The 15,193-nt window shown below is 43.2% G+C and overlaps 2 protein-coding genes across 5 annotated transcripts in view; both read left to right on the top strand.

Moving 5' to 3' along the window:
* Positions 1-7,479, top strand: part of arrdc1b (arrestin domain containing 1b) — a 28,800-nt gene extending 21,321 nt beyond the window's left edge. For 2 of the 3 annotated variants that reach the window (XM_034546539.1, XM_034546538.1), the window contains exons 4-8: positions 2,122-2,276; positions 2,672-2,854; positions 3,311-3,487; positions 4,014-4,473; positions 4,968-7,479. In XM_034546539.1, the coding sequence (XP_034402430.1) occupies positions 2,122-2,276; positions 2,672-2,854; positions 3,311-3,487; positions 4,014-4,473; positions 4,968-5,032 (1,040 nt within the window). In that variant the 3' untranslated portion in view covers positions 5,033-7,479. Of the gene's footprint in view, positions 1-2,121; positions 2,277-2,671; positions 2,855-3,310; positions 3,488-4,013; positions 4,479-4,967 lie in introns of those variants that run through there. The other variant, XM_034546540.1, reaches the window with a different exon arrangement.
* Positions 7,480-8,379: 900 nt separating this feature from the next.
* On the top strand, positions 8,380-14,894 carry slc31a2 (solute carrier family 31 member 2). 2 transcript variants are annotated; one of them, XM_034546221.1, is made up of 4 exons: positions 8,380-8,805; positions 11,084-11,150; positions 13,341-13,569; positions 14,002-14,894. In XM_034546221.1, the coding sequence occupies exons 1-4, from the start codon at positions 8,797-8,799 to the stop codon at positions 14,165-14,167; spliced, it is 471 nt and encodes a 156-aa protein (XP_034402112.1). In that variant the 5' UTR covers positions 8,380-8,796; the 3' UTR covers positions 14,168-14,894. The 2 variants fall into 2 exon arrangements, with proteins under 2 accessions (XP_034402112.1, XP_034402113.1); XM_034546222.1 differs by lacking the exon at positions 11,084-11,150 and having other exon boundaries at positions 8,397-8,805.
* The last annotated feature ends 299 nt before the right edge of the window (positions 14,895-15,193 follow it).

The following is a 15,193-nucleotide window of genomic DNA, read 5'->3' as shown; positions in this document are numbered from 1 at the left end:
TAAATAGGTGATGGCGATAATGAGGTTTATTATCCTCTCTGAGAAATGTTCGTGTGTAAATATGAAAACATGTCGGCATCAAAGCACATCATAAATACATACAATGATAGAGAATCATGGTGATGTGCAACATAACAAAAGTGTGGTTCATTCATTCATTAAATAAAAGCAATGTCATCTTTTGTCAAGATTATGTATTGTTGTACACAAGTATGATAATAAAGTTGAATTGAATTGAAGAAACACTGAGCAACTTAAGAGCAGTTCCTACTCAGAGACGGAGACCTTGAAGCATCTTTAAGTTGCACTGACAGTAAATGGTTCAAAGTTGTTTTCAAAGGAAAGTCACATAAGCCCACCACAAACACTGAACAGGCAGCTCCACCCCCTCTGTCTGAGTGTCCTTGAGCAAAAGAAACACCGGGACCCAGTTTGCTGTAGATGCGTGCTGGATGGGTGTGGGGGTGTCGCAGAGCGCTTCGAGGATAATAGTGCTGCATGAACGCAGTTAGTACCAGAGGTGGGAATCTTCACCTGTCAAGGATTCGAATGCGCAATGATTCTCGAGGAGCGGTTTATAAAATGGCCATTTATCTGGAGTCGAGGCATCAGCTGTTGTTCCGGGCTGATCAATTTCCGCCGATGGAACAAGAGAATTCAAAGAGACGAGGTGCATTCAGTACGGGGACACTGATAGGGATCAATGGGGTTGGATGAAATGTTGCACGGCCTCATTCCGAAGGGACGTGAGAAACGAGCTGAAGATAAGAGAAACAAACGAGATGACAAGGTGATGCACTTCGATGGAGCACTAGAACCTTTTCATCCTTTGTCGAATCCTTGTTTTCATACAAATGAACTGAATACATTGGAATAGCCAGTGAGCAAGACAAGGACCGCCTTCAAATGCCCAAATAATTCCCGATCTCAATGTTGATTTCTGAAATTGAACTGTGACACATTTTCAAACACCAGCACTGAGCTGGGAAGAAGGTATTGGCTGCTACACTTTTACAACCCTCATGATGGCACTGGAGGAACATCCAATAGGATTAATACACTGGGGACCATGAATCACGGTCACTTTTACCACATATCAACAGGTGCTCACTAGGTTCAGTGGTTGTACAAGTCCATCCTGAAAAAGTAAATGTCAGGGGGCTGCCCCGTTGAAATGAAGTCAGCAAAGAGTACAGCAGCTCAGGCCGATGCGTCTCTAGGGAAAGTCTTCAGGCGTTCAGTCCGTCCTTTGTCAGTCCATCCACAGCTCTGTTCTGGCTCCCAGGCGGTCTGCAACAAAACACAACAGCAGCCCACATCTCCTGCTTGATTCTTATTGACAGCAGCAGCAGCGGCAGACTCGTCCCTGGAGCGGCCGCCTGCCTCGCTGACATTAGCATCCGAATGGGGGTCAGGGCTCCACGATAGTGAGAGTGGCTCAGCCTTTGTTTTGACAGCACATTAATCACATTTCTGTACATCGCGTTTAGCCATTTACGTGCAGATTGTTTGTACGGCTCACGCTTGCAGAGTCTTTTTCTTTTCTTCCTTTCCTCGGGCTCTGAGCATCTCTCTCCTGCTGTCTGTCGGTCCCTAAAGAGTTATTTTTATCTGCCTCCCCTTTAATTTCCTTCCCTCCAGCCTTCTCGCTCCCTGTTTCCTGCTCCTCACTGCCCTTTCCTCACAAGAACCATCAGTGTCCTTTTTTCCCCATTCAGGTCTGAAAAGCTCCTCACCTCTTGTGACCGCTCTGATAAAGGCCGACACAATATAAAAGAAAATCTTTTAAATTGTACCCCGATTAATTTAGCCTTTTCAGGAATTGCCACCTTTTAATCATTTGTAAAAAAAGAAATTCACTCATCAAATATAGATTGAGACAATATGTACTTTTGTACCTTTGGACTGGAATTCATTATTTTCCTGATAATATAATTTGTCTCATTTAAAGAATGAATAATCTTTCCTGTACCATGCCTACGACATCTGTCTATGTTAGTAGTGTTTAACGTTTTAATTCTGAGGAGCGTTTTGTAGTTTTATGGGTTATCAAAGATAACCCATAAATGCTTTTCACAAGCATTCTCAGTGTCAAAGTAACATCTGCAATCCTCTCTTCAGTCGCTGTGCCGACTTCCTTTGAGGGACCCTTTGGGAAGGTTATTTACCGCGTGAGGGCGGCCATCGACACGCCGCGCTTCTCCAAGGACCACAAAGCCCTGAGGCCCTTCTACCTGCTCAACCTGCTCAACCTCAATGAGGTTCCTGCCATTGAAGTAAGTGTTCGCTGCACAAGTCTTTCCGATAATCTCCCTCTGCTCATTTTCTCACCTAGCAAACCTGAATGTTGCTCTTCTGTTCTTCGGAGAAGTTTAGAACCTAATGCAGAAACCAAAGGAGAAGATGGGACGCATCTCTTTATTTGATAAGCGCTTGTCTCGGTCGAGGCTTATTCGATTTTACGGCCGAGCAGGATCTAATTCATTTTCTCCTCAACCTCCCCCGCATTACTCACTTATCACTCACTCTCTTCCTGAAATGCCTGTCAAGAGTTTCCTGGTCTTCTGGAACTAAGCAGGAATAGAAAATCAGCACAGCGTCAGCTCATGAGGCTTCCTCATCGCCAACAACGCACACACAAAACGTTTATCCTGCGTCTTCGTCTCCGCAGAATCCGAGTTACGCCGTGACCACGAAGAAGTTCAGCTACCTCCTGGTGAAGACGGGGACCCTGATGCTGAAAGCTCGCAGTGACCTGAGGGGTTACATCCCGGGGCAGGTCATTAAGTTAGCTGCAGAGATCCACAACAAGTCCGGAAAGGACACGGGATGTGTGCTGGCCAGTCTCATACAGGTAGAGCAGTGAATATTATCCGTAATAATTATGTATTTTTTGTTTGTTTTTTTACCACCACACTCACCTTTTTAAGAGGCTAAATTCTTGCTGCAGTGATTCGTCTTTGTAAATATTGTCTCGCAAAGGCTTTCATGTGTTGCGCACCGAACAGGTGCAACGAGTCGTAAAAAAAGAAAGACAAGAAAGAAAATAGATCATAAAATCCTAATCTGCGTCTTCATAGTCTATGCCATTTCCAAATGTGCACAGCCCCCCGAAAAATATGCATTTTAAGGGTTTTAATGTATTCATAGAGCGTAGTCCTCCGTGTGGGAGCAAATGAAATCTCTCTGGACCTCGAGTACGAGAGGATTTCTTGATCCATTACAAAGGAGACGCGTTTCCTTCCAATGAGCTCGAGGTGGGTGAATTGGCTCGAAGTCACCGTCGCATGTCTTTGTGTCCGCGCACCAGAAAGTGACCTACAAGACCAAGCGGCCTGTGGTCGACCTGCGGACCATCGCGGAGGTGGAGGGCGCCGGCGTGAAAGCAGGGAAACATGCAGAGTGGAGAGAGCAGATCATCGTCCCTCCTCTTCCTCAGTCAGCACTGACCGGCTGCAGCCTCATAGACATCAGCTATTTCCTTCAGGTCAGTTTGTGTGTGTGTGTGTGTGTGTGTGTGTGTGCGTGTGCGCGTGCGCGCGCGTGTAAAGTCATGTATTTTCACAGAGCCTTGTGTCACTATAGTCTTCCTAACACCATTCTACATCAAGAATATACTTCAAATATAATATAGCTAATCTATAAAACAGTCAAATTATTCCTCATTCAGCAGGAGCTGGAAATGAATGTTTGCTTTCAAATTTTAACTAAAATGGGAGTGAGAACGAGATATTTTTCTTTTCTCCTTTTGATATTAATAAATTGTATTGACAATACTTTTCTCATAGGTATTCTGGTTTGGATACTTAATATATTTAAAGGTTCAGGTTGGTTTTATTTAAAATTGTTGTTATTGTCACCAAATCCCATAAAAAGAGCATAATCAACCTTACTTTAACTCTTAATACTTCCAATATTCATAGATCCACTAATTTCTACCCCAAATTGAATTATTTATATTGCAGTAAAAAGTTCCAATCAAATCGAGGCCCGTTCTCCCGTTTGTGCTGCAGGTGTCACTGAAGTCTCCAGACGCCGTCGTCACTCTGCCCATCTGCATTGGGAACATCGGCGTGAACTTGTCTCCGTCGAGGCCCACGCTCTCCGTTCCAGGCCACTGCGGCGCAACGGCCGCGCCCGGCGCAGCAGGCGTGACGCCCAGTGCTCCGCCGGCGGAGGAGCCAGAGGAGGGGCTGTGTGCAGGCGGCGTGGCCAGTGAGGAGATTCCCACCAAGAGTCACTCTCAGCAGGACCCCTTCGGTCAGCCGGTCACCGTGTCCCCCGGCGCTTTCGGCCACGCGCCCGGCGCGGCCCTTCCTCCCGGCCAAGGTCGGCCCGACGCGTCCGCTCCCTTGTTCTGTGTGTCCACCGGGGCCACCATACCTTTCTTCACCGAGGGAAACGTGACTCCTATCCCTACTTCCTGTTCTCTCATCCTTCCCCCAGAGTACAGCAGCTGCGACTACCCTCACGGTTAGTTCTTCGACACCGGCACACAAACAAACACGGGCACCCCGGGGACACACAAGACACCGGTTTGGTTTAATGACCAATTCCCAAACTTCGTTGACCGACAATGCTGAGCTCAAAACACCAGCTCAAAAGCCAGCTACGTATTCGTAATGCTGGAAACACCTTGGTGTGGTCAGTGCTCTTGAATGCACCCTAGGCCAGTAAGTGAAGACACTGATGTCCTCACACTGCAGGTGCTTCTGAGTCCGTTAAATATTGTGCCTGAAGCATTCACAGTTGAAACTCAATAATCCTAAAACATGCAATCTAATAGTTCTGTAATAACCACAGAGTAATGCAATGAAAAGAAACTCTATGACAAAATTCATTGACTTATAGTGATACTCAAGTAGTTACTAGAGGAGCAGAGGCTAGGAGTTGGGACAGGGGCAGGACTTTTTTTATATATATATATATATATTACTGACTTTATTTTTCTTTTGCCTTTGTTACAGAGCCCCCACCCACTTACGAGGAAAGCTGCAGTAGCGCCAACTCCAGTTTCAACAGTAGACAGTGAAGAAGAAGCAGGTGATGAAGCATCATGGCCGCGCCCACCAACACCTGTCTGCATTCGACACTCTCGACAAATCAGTTCTGAGACACGACAGGTTACAGAGGATGGACGATAACTCCAACCCCCACTAACACCCCAAAGATTGTTTCATTGTCCTTGAATGAGTAACAAAAAACAAAAAAAAAGTAAAAAGGGATCATATCTTATATTGAATATAAGTTTAATTTCTCGTGTCTCATCAGGTAGAGACCGGCTGAACATCACTGTGCCTAAAAGAAGTACAGCGTTTCCATTATTCAGTGATTGGACATTTGGGGCGGAGTTAAATCTGTTTTGTTTTTCCAATGAACCGTTGCATCTGTGATGCCGTGACAATGATTTCGGTCTCATGTTTGATGAGATCCATCGCTGGCCTTTTTTTCTTTTTTTTTGGAAGTCTTGTTCCAATTGTGCATTTGTTATTGTGGTCCACTGCTGTCTGTTTGTGTGTCGGTTGTCCTCATCAGCAGCAGCAGCAGCAGGCTGGACGTCTAAAGGAGAACTCATCCCCAGAGGTTGTGGTGCATCTAGTTTAACTAGTTAAACCCCCAGTGTGCAGGATGTTCTGTGATGCATCTTAATAATCTTAATACCACGAGATTGAAGACAAAAAGGGTCTCAGCAACGCCTCTCAGTTGTGCAACTTGAAACAGAGGTGGCAGTAAAAACAACAGCAACAACAACAGAAATTACTTACTGTCGTTGTATTTGAGCTGCCATCATGTGCTGTTGCCTCATACAGCTGAGAGGTTTAGCTGCAGTTTTATGTTCAGAGGACAGTTTATCTGCAGTTGAGGCTCGTTTCTGCTGCAGCTGGACGTGACTGCCCTCTTGTGGCCGTCTCTGGTGCACACTCAGCTCAAACTTCTGCAGGTGGAGCTGAATATAATCAGCCATGCACACCGAAATGCTTCACGGAGTCCCTGTTTCTGGGATGCACCAAGTGCAAGTGGGTTTTTGTTGAGCAGAACGGACAATTTGATGTTGTTGTTGTGTTTCTCCTGTCTGTTGCCTTAACGTTCTTTGTTTTACTTCTGTGAGATGAGAAGCGCTCTGAATTGTCAGTCGGTGCAGATGATAAACACACGTGCACAACACGGTACTGTTTGGTAGTTGCATGGTCTTCTGTGTGCGTGTGTGTGTGCGTGTGTGTGCGTGTGCATGTGCGTGTGCATGTGCGCATGTAAAACAGAACTTGTTTGGATAAGATGACCTGACGTCTGTTTTCCCTCAAACTCAACTATCTCAAATTGACTTGTGATTCGGCGTCTTTGTTAAATGATCGGGAGGAGACCTTTAGCTTTGCTAGACGTGTACGAGGACCGGGTGATAATTACACACTTTTAACTTTCAGTCTGATCTTGTGATCTGATCATGTGCATCACTCCCCAAATGCCTCCTGTCCAAATGCGCTCACCTTAACTCATCGCCCTTTAATAACAAACAAATAGTAATGTATGTAATTCATAACAGTGGAACAGAATTTAAAATAATTCGGCGTACATTTGTCATATTCTGTTGTGTCTTGGTGACAGTAAATATCCGTATTTACATGATTATGATGGTTTTAACCACATCACTCAGCCCTAATGTGCATCATCACATACACAACAACACAACTGCTGTCCTGGCTGTGTGTGCGACTAATTATGGGTTTGTCTTATTTTACCACCTTTGTATAGTACAATCTCAAAATTCATCTTCTGAATTCAGAAAACAAAAAAAACACATCAGTCCTGGTGGTGGCCCCCGATCACGTTTTTTTTTTTCCTCCAGAATTTTTGTATTTATTTCGTGAGACGCATCAGGGCCGAGATTGTGCACGGACAAACTGCTGTTCCTGTTGGAGCCCTGGCAGAATCACGGTGTCCTGGCTCTACGTCATTGTGACGGCATGCCTTAAACGATCTGGATTCCCACCACCTCCTCCAGGACTCCTCCTCTGTCAGGGAGGACGACGGGGATGCGCAGCTCTTCCTGGTCGTGTCTCCTGTGGACTGCGCTTTAATGCACCTGATGTATAGAAATGTAGCGTTTCCGAAACAGCGAGGACACTGGACCGTAGACCTGTTTTTAGTCTCGTTTTAGAAAACATGTGCAATTCCTCTCATTTCCAAGAATGCTACAGCACCAACTCCCTGAAATCATTTCACGCTGCCTTTATCGATCCGGATTAATTCCTCTCCACCAAAAGGTACTATAGCTTTATGAAGCTCCAATTCTATTTTTTTTCATTCTTTTCCCCTCACATATTGATGAGTGGTGTCTGGTTTTGTATTTTTCTACTTGTTAAACTGTTTACAGGTTTGTATGCAGATACAGAAAGTAGCACCTCAATCAGTAAATGTATTTCAGCACACAGTGCGGAATCAGTTGTACTGTACAGTCTAACAATAAAGATATATGATGTGTTTCTGTTGTCATGCTTTTTATTGTTCTGACATGGGAACATGCTTCCAACACTCTATTTTAGCTTTCTGTTAAAAATAAATTGAGCACCTTTTAACAACAAGGCAGTTTCAAGAGCATTACACAAGAGCAACATTACTGTTTGTTCTGACCTAAAACAGCTGAAATAATATGTGGACACCACCAATCTAGAGCTAGATCTTAAGTGTAATGGTCTTTCTTTGGAAATATGTGTACAACTGCAGGAATCCTGGGGAAGAAAGGGTCCCAGATGTCCTGCAGCCGGCACACATAAAAAGGCAGCTTCTGCAATGGTGACTCAAATCCAAAGGATGCCGGGATCCAGATGTTTGCATAATTTTATGTTTTGCAGTTGACATGATTTACAGTAACGGTAACATCAAAGTGACAATAAGTATAATGGTGTCATTAACACTCTCAAGTAACAGTCAGCCTCCTTCGAGGACTGTGGGTCAGTGGGTCCGTCTTTCAATCGGGGTTGGTGGTTCGATCCCCGCCTTAGTCGATGTGTCCTTGAGCAAGACACTTAACCCTGCATTGTTCCCTGTAGCTGTGTCTACAGTGTATGAATGTAACATGATTGTAAGTCGCTTTGGATAAAAGCGTCAGCTAAATGACATATAATGTAATGTAACAACGCGCTTTGCTTTTTACAGTGCACTTTAACAAGTAGCTGAAAAGCAACACATGTTTTGTGGCAAAAGTAGTCAAGAAGTAAGTGTTATCAAGTACTAGTTCAGTATCTTAGACTAACTAATATTATTGAAAAAATGTAATTACTAGACATGTAATGTAATGTACTAGACATCCAGATCTACACGCCATACCAGTTGGTGGCGGTAATGCACCAATTCGTTGTTTGCCAACTGCCAATAATCCTCAAAGAAGAAGACGAAGATTCGATGTGCGCATGCGTATAATTTCTCCATCGACTACATTTCGATTTTTCGCTAAACATCGAGTATAATGCAAATGAATGCTCGGTTGTTCCCACCGTGCTCTATGTCGACGACACTATTTGAGTTTCCGAGCGACCTTAATCCCCGTTTTGAGTATCGTCGCACGGGAGTCTTTGTTAAAAACTCAACTACCCATCAGCCCCTCTGTTTATTGTCTCCAGTCAGGCGCTCGTTCAGCTCTGCTGACTGAGGAGCGAGGACACTAGCGGCTACTTTGGGACACTTGAGCAATTGCTCGACTGCACTCGAGCAGCAGCTCTTCCCCGGGACGCGAGTCGCCAGCGATGGGACACTTGTAGCGAGTGACCGCTGACACGAACCGCGCTCAGCCAGTCCACCATGATGTCCGTAAGTGGGCTCTTTTGTAGTTTCATCTTCAAGTTTTGCGTTTGAAATATTTCTCTAGCTACATGACAGTTTGTCGTTCAGTCGTTCGGCGCTTGAGAACGTGATATGGGGACTTCATGGAGCAGCCCATAATATTGTTTGTGTGTGTGTGTGTGTGTGTGTGGTCCCCATTTGGAGAGTTTGGTGAGGGGTTAACAGTTAAGGTTAATCATCGCTCGGAAAGGCTGGTTAGTCTGGATGTTAACATCATGCACGAAACATAAAACAACCTTAATAACTCCTTGGGGTTGTTTATAACCACCATTTGCTTTCAGCTGTTGTTAAACTATAACATGGCATGATCATATCATCAAGTTAGAATTAGAGAGATTAGATTTTACTTTATTCATCCCCAGGGGGAAATGACTTGAATCAATAGCAAAAACATTGTTTACAAATATACAATGCAATAAAATAAAATAGCAGGGCATTTCACATTTGCATTTACCAGGTGTCATCTCAGCTATACACTGCTTTATGGTTGAAGTGATGTTTAACTTTTAAGAAGCTTGACATGAATAGCTGCACCATGGCAGATTGGAGAAAACTAAACAAGTCCTAGTATGTGCTGATAAAATGAACAAATAGGCTGTCTGTTCCCTCCCGAGCGGTTTGGAAGATAAGCTCACAATGACCACTGTGCCTGGCTTCAGGTCAGATTGGTGACTCAAGTCGTCTATATTTGACTTTCTCTGTCATGTTTCTTGCTGTCTCGAACGCTTCTGTCCTCAACTAAGCTTTGGTTCTGATGGTAGACTTTAAACTTTTTACATTTAATTCTGCATGTTCATGAGTCTCCATCTCACTCATTTGATAAGTTTCCCTTTTATGAAGAAATCTGACTGAAACCAGAGCAGTGAAAACTATCGGACAGGTTGTAAACAAACCCCAGTGGTAGCCGGACATGTCAGAATGGTAAAGTTATCACTCAGAGATGGTTGTAAACATCGATTACAGGTTACAGACCAACTTCCTGGAGCGATGAGGGATTCCTGACAACATTATATGTGCACTCACCATGTGCACCATTTCGTTTGCCCTTCAGAATGTGTCACGGTGATGTAACCGACTGTTCACCCGGTTCGTGCGAATTTAATCAGAAAATTCAAACAGAATTCCTGGTGACATGATATGCACCTCAAGCCTCTAAACGGTGGGTGCCTCAAGTTTTTTTTTAAAATGTTTCAGTTTTTTGTTTCATGTGATGGGGAGAAGAAAACATGCTCATATGCTTCATGTGGCATATCATGGGCTCAAACGGCAACATTTCTAAATTGGTCTGTTAAATAATTTAGAGAATCTCCCATCACAAGCTCTCAGAGCCCATGGTGACAAATTAAACTTATACATTTGAGAATAAAAGTAAAACAATTGAGGGAACTAATTAATTTACGGAACCTTACGCCCAATTAATTAATGGGCGTAAGGTTCCAGGTAGACTGTCACCTGTGTGCAGCTGGTGAGAAACAGTCATGCTTGGACGGATGGTGAATTAGCACACACACACACACAGACACAGACAGAGAGAGAGAGAGAGAGAGAGAGAGAGAGTACATTCCTCTTGTCAGTCACACGCCTGCCAGAGCAGACCAGGCAGAACAGAGTAAGCTTTTGTGGGCCAATACGTTCAGTGGTGGTTGGGCAAGACCTGCTGAATGGATATTTGTTGGGAGACGTTTAAATGACTTTTTCTTCTCTCATCAGTTTAAAGCAATGATTTAGTAGATAACGGCATAAAGGATGGGGTGGTGTCTAATTAGTTAATTATGCTTGCACCGTGTATTCATTTCCTGCTAGACAAAGCAGAAGGAGTGTAACGCCGCTCCTCCTAAGCTTGTCTAAACTGTTCGAAAAAAATCACCCAGTTTTAGACAATAAAAGGTGTGTTTCTTCCTGTATTTTTAATCCATGTATATTTACCGTTCCATGGCGATATATTTAAGTATTTTATTTTGAAATACTTGTGATGAAAAATACTTTTGTATTTATTATTATTATTATTATGAGGCTCTGGGACAGATCTGATCTCAGAGCAGTGCAATAGCTCAGTCTTACATGAGTGATGCTGGTGGGAAAGGGGCTGAGGTCAGCAGCGCCGTGGTCCTGGCATTGATTCTGCTTCTCAGAGTTTGACCGGTGCTTTCAAACGTAATCGTAACCGACTTTAAGATCGGCAGTTAACCGGCACATGCGGCCTTTTTAGTTTTTTGTAACTATTTTTCTCATATCTCCCCTCCAGATGACTTTTGGGGTGTCAAGCAGCGTGACGCTGCTGTTTGACTTCTGGAGAGTGCACGGGCCTGCAGGTGAGATGGAGGTGTTCAAGAGCAAGGAGCCACTCTGGTGACACATCTCTCCAGTAGTGTTTACTTCCTTGAACCAGTGGGGCATAGTAACAAAGTAGAAATACTGTGTTACTGTAATTTTGGGATATCTACTCTACTTTACTATTTCTATTTCTGTTGACCTTCACTTTTACTTCACTACATTTTGCAAAGAAAACGGATACTTTTCTCCTGAAACCTTCGTTACTCGCGCCAAAATCTATTTTTAGAAAATAAATGAATCATGAGTCCAACGTCCCTGTGATGGAACACAAGCACCCAGGTTTGGTGACTCAGTGGTCCTGGCTCGAAGTTAAATCATTGGTTAGTCACGTTATTGCACAATTGCAAACAAGTGCTCTCAATTGCAGACTCAGCTTGAGCAAAACCTTTGTCTATTGTGTTCACATCAGGCCCAGAGGAGTTTACAAGGCAGCTTCTCAAAACACGGACCTGATGCATCAAGTTGATATTCATTGCTGAACACAATATTCTGCATTTGCCCTCTACATCCTCTAGTCGGAATGAGCATACTTATAAACACACTGTTACAACTCCTTCATAGTGCCATATTGCTTTTCGGAGAATTATGATGATAAAAAAGCATGCACAATATATTATGTTGAACATTGTTGCTCCTGGATGGATCACTGCCAACCCAATTATGTTCAACACAACCCCGTGTCCTTGGTCATGGTGGCCACAGCAGTCAAAATTCTCACCCGTTCCTTTTCTATTAACAGCATTTACTTGTACTTTTAATTTCAATACTTAAGTACATTTTATATTACTTTTGATACTTAAGTACAGTAAATATCAGATACTTTAAGACTTTTACTCAAGTAGTATTCTCATAGGTGACTTTCACTTTTACTGGAGTCATTTTCCAGTACGGTATCTTTACTTGTACTCAAGTATTGCTTTTGGGTACTTTATACACCACTGCCTAGAACCAGTATACCTGTTTAACACCTACTGTAGCGTATGTATGTATGTATGTATGTATGTATGTATGTGTGTGTGTGTGTGTGTGTGTATTCTAAAGAGGAACGTTCCACTGGAAACTTATCGTCCAAGACTGTAAGCTTGAAAAGTTTCTCTGAAAGGTGGGTAATGATTTTCTTCTGAGGGTAGCAGCTGTCATGTGTTTGGAGTCACCAGTTCCAGGGTTTCAAACGTTGACCTGGTTTCATGGTCAAATATTAACCAGAGACTTCATCTATACTTCAAACCACTGCTGCAGTCAGACGTATCATTTTATTCAGTATTCGAAACCTGACCAATGATGGGATTTCTAACATTTTTATTAAGCATCTCTTAAATGTAATTTAAGAATTGTGACCAAGCCGCAGTATATTACTGTTTGAGTCTTTCTTTCTCCTCATTGTCATTTGATAGAAGGCAGTTTCAACCCATTTCCTGCACATGATTTGTCCTGTCCTTTTTTTTCCTTCACTTTATACAACATATTTGAATGCAGGTGATGTATTTATTGACATATGATGAATATGATATGTGTGTTTGATATTAGTAGTGTGGATTATTTATTGTCTTTATCGATGTTCTTTATTTAATTGTTAATTGTGTGGTGGTTGTCTTATCACCCTGGTATTATTTTTTGGGCATGCATGTCTGCTTATGACAAGGTAAATACAGTTAAATTACCCCAACATTTCCAGTTAATTCCCGTTTATTCCCGTTAATTCCCGTGGAAAGTTTCCAACTTTGAATATTCCCGGAATTTTGCAACCCTGATCCAAACGTAGTCATTAATGCATTTGTGTGTTATGAAGTAATGTAACCCAAACATCCCTCTGCCGTCTCCTGAGAAGAAGCTACCAATCTAGTCTGAACGAGTTGAGTGGGTTTCATTTTTATAAAAATGATTTAGTGGATTATTCCTTTTTAAGGAAAAAAAGCAACATTCTAGTATTAAAGGAATAGCTTAACAATTGAGTGAGATTGATAACATTGATACTGTCACAAAGAGTCCAGGAAGTCATTGTGGCCAACCAAGAAATGTGATGTCCTAGTTTACAGATATAGATTATTCAACCCGTGTGGGGAGCACATTTACCAAATGTTGAACTATTCCTTTTGAGGTACTAAACGAGACTTCTTTTGTGGCGGCTGCGTGAACGTTGTAATGATATAATCGCCTTTGTCTCCCAGGGATGGTGCTGTCGGTGTTTATGGTCTTGCTGCTCGCGGTCTTCTTCGAGGTGCTCAAAGTGTGGAGGGTGTGGCTGGGGAGCAACGCCAGGCTGGCTCCGCCTCCGCAGCCGTACGCAGCCCCCCAATCCTTCGGCGGCGACAGCATCTCCGTCGTGGAGAGCAGCCCCTCGGAGTCCTCGCTTACCCCCATGCAGTCACGCCCCCTCGCTCTGAACACCAGAAAACGGTCAGGCATTCATTTATTCATTCTTCTTCTTTTTAAATCATGACCTACTCATCTCTCTGTTTTCCTTTAACGGTGGAAACAGGCTCGACCTGAAAATCACGTCAAACGTAAACGCAGTTATGATGTTTCCTTTTCCTTGAGTCAAACGTTAAATCAAACGTGTAGAGTTCATCGTTAGTGTGTGTGTGTGTGTGTGTGTGTGTGAGTGAGAGAAAACATTGACCTCTTTCTCTGTTTAAATGGTTCACGTGTTACATATTCAGTTCCATTGATTGAACCCTAGAACCAACATGTGACCCAAGTCCTTCTAAAACCCAAAGCATCTTAACAGACTGAATTCTTCCTCCTATAGCGAGTTTACGGCACAGGAGGAATAATGCTCCTCTCATATCGCTCTTCTTGGTGTAACTCATGCCTCTCTTTCCCCTACAGCTGGCAGCTACATGGCATCCAGGCAGTCCTCCACATGCTGCAGGTGTCTCTGGGCTACATGCTGATGCTGTGCGTCATGTCCTACAACACCTGGATCTTCCTCGGGGTCATCGCGGGCTCCCTCCTCGGTTACTTCATCTCATTCCCTCTCCTGGGTCACATCTGACGCTATGGACAGTTCAGAGGAAGCTTATTTTCTATTCCTTAAAAGGGATACTCGGGATACTAAATGGCGAAACTACTTGATTGACTAATTTCAGCTTTTTCTTTCAGTTGCTAACATTACGCGGGGGGGGGGATTCCTTGTATGCTCACGAATAAGCTTCACAATACTGTCGCATACATCTCATCTGGATGTGGGAACGGACATGTTGGTGCACAGAATCGTTCTGACTGTCAGTCGTCTGTCTCTCTGGTTTGTGACCGCGGGACTCGATTTATTAATGTATCTCCAAAACGATATTCAGAGCGTTTGGATAGCAACAAAACAAAAACTACTACTTGCTATGTGAATATAGTGCATTATGTCTACTGAGCGGAGATGAAAGTCCTGCTGTGTTGTAATCCAATATTCTCTGGGCTTTGTCTACATAGTGCAACAGGCCCAACTGTGTTTACCTGACGGGTTTAATGGGTATGAAAACAAAGTTGTCACATTTTAAACAAACGGGGCTGTTTGCCTGAACTCTAATCTTTTTTTTATTATTATTTTTTTATCCAAACGTATCGTCCACAGCAGAGGAACAACCCATAGCCGTGATGGGAGTCATGCATAGCTTGTGCCTTATTACTGTTTTGTTTTTTTCAAACTTCGAACTAACTAACAATTAAAGGTGTTCTAACAATAAGGATGATTAAACATGTAGATTTTAATAAAGATTGTTCTGCCTTTTGCTGTGTGTGTGTGTGTGTGTGTGTGTGTGTGTGTGACCGACCGAATCATGGACAAAAACCACACATCTGAACAAAAAGGAGGAAGTACTGCTCAGTTTTGAGTTTTCTGTTCAGGTATGAGGATCTTCTTCTTTTTTTGAATTGCAGTATTGTTAACACTAAACATAGCAGCTGAGCGTCTCACACCAAGCAGACCATGTTTTGGAATAAATGAACCGGAGACGGTCAGTCAAGGAAAAACTGGGTCTCAAAATGTGCCTTGGATACAGCGTCAACAACAGGACATGACTTCATAAAA

Source organism: Cyclopterus lumpus, chromosome 12, assembly GCF_009769545.1.
Source record: "Cyclopterus lumpus isolate fCycLum1 chromosome 12, fCycLum1.pri, whole genome shotgun sequence".
NCBI classification, from domain to species: domain Eukaryota; kingdom Metazoa; phylum Chordata; class Actinopteri; order Perciformes; family Cyclopteridae; genus Cyclopterus; species Cyclopterus lumpus.
The sequence above is the reverse complement of the archived record's forward strand: the minus strand, read 5'-3'. Positions and strand labels throughout refer to the sequence as shown.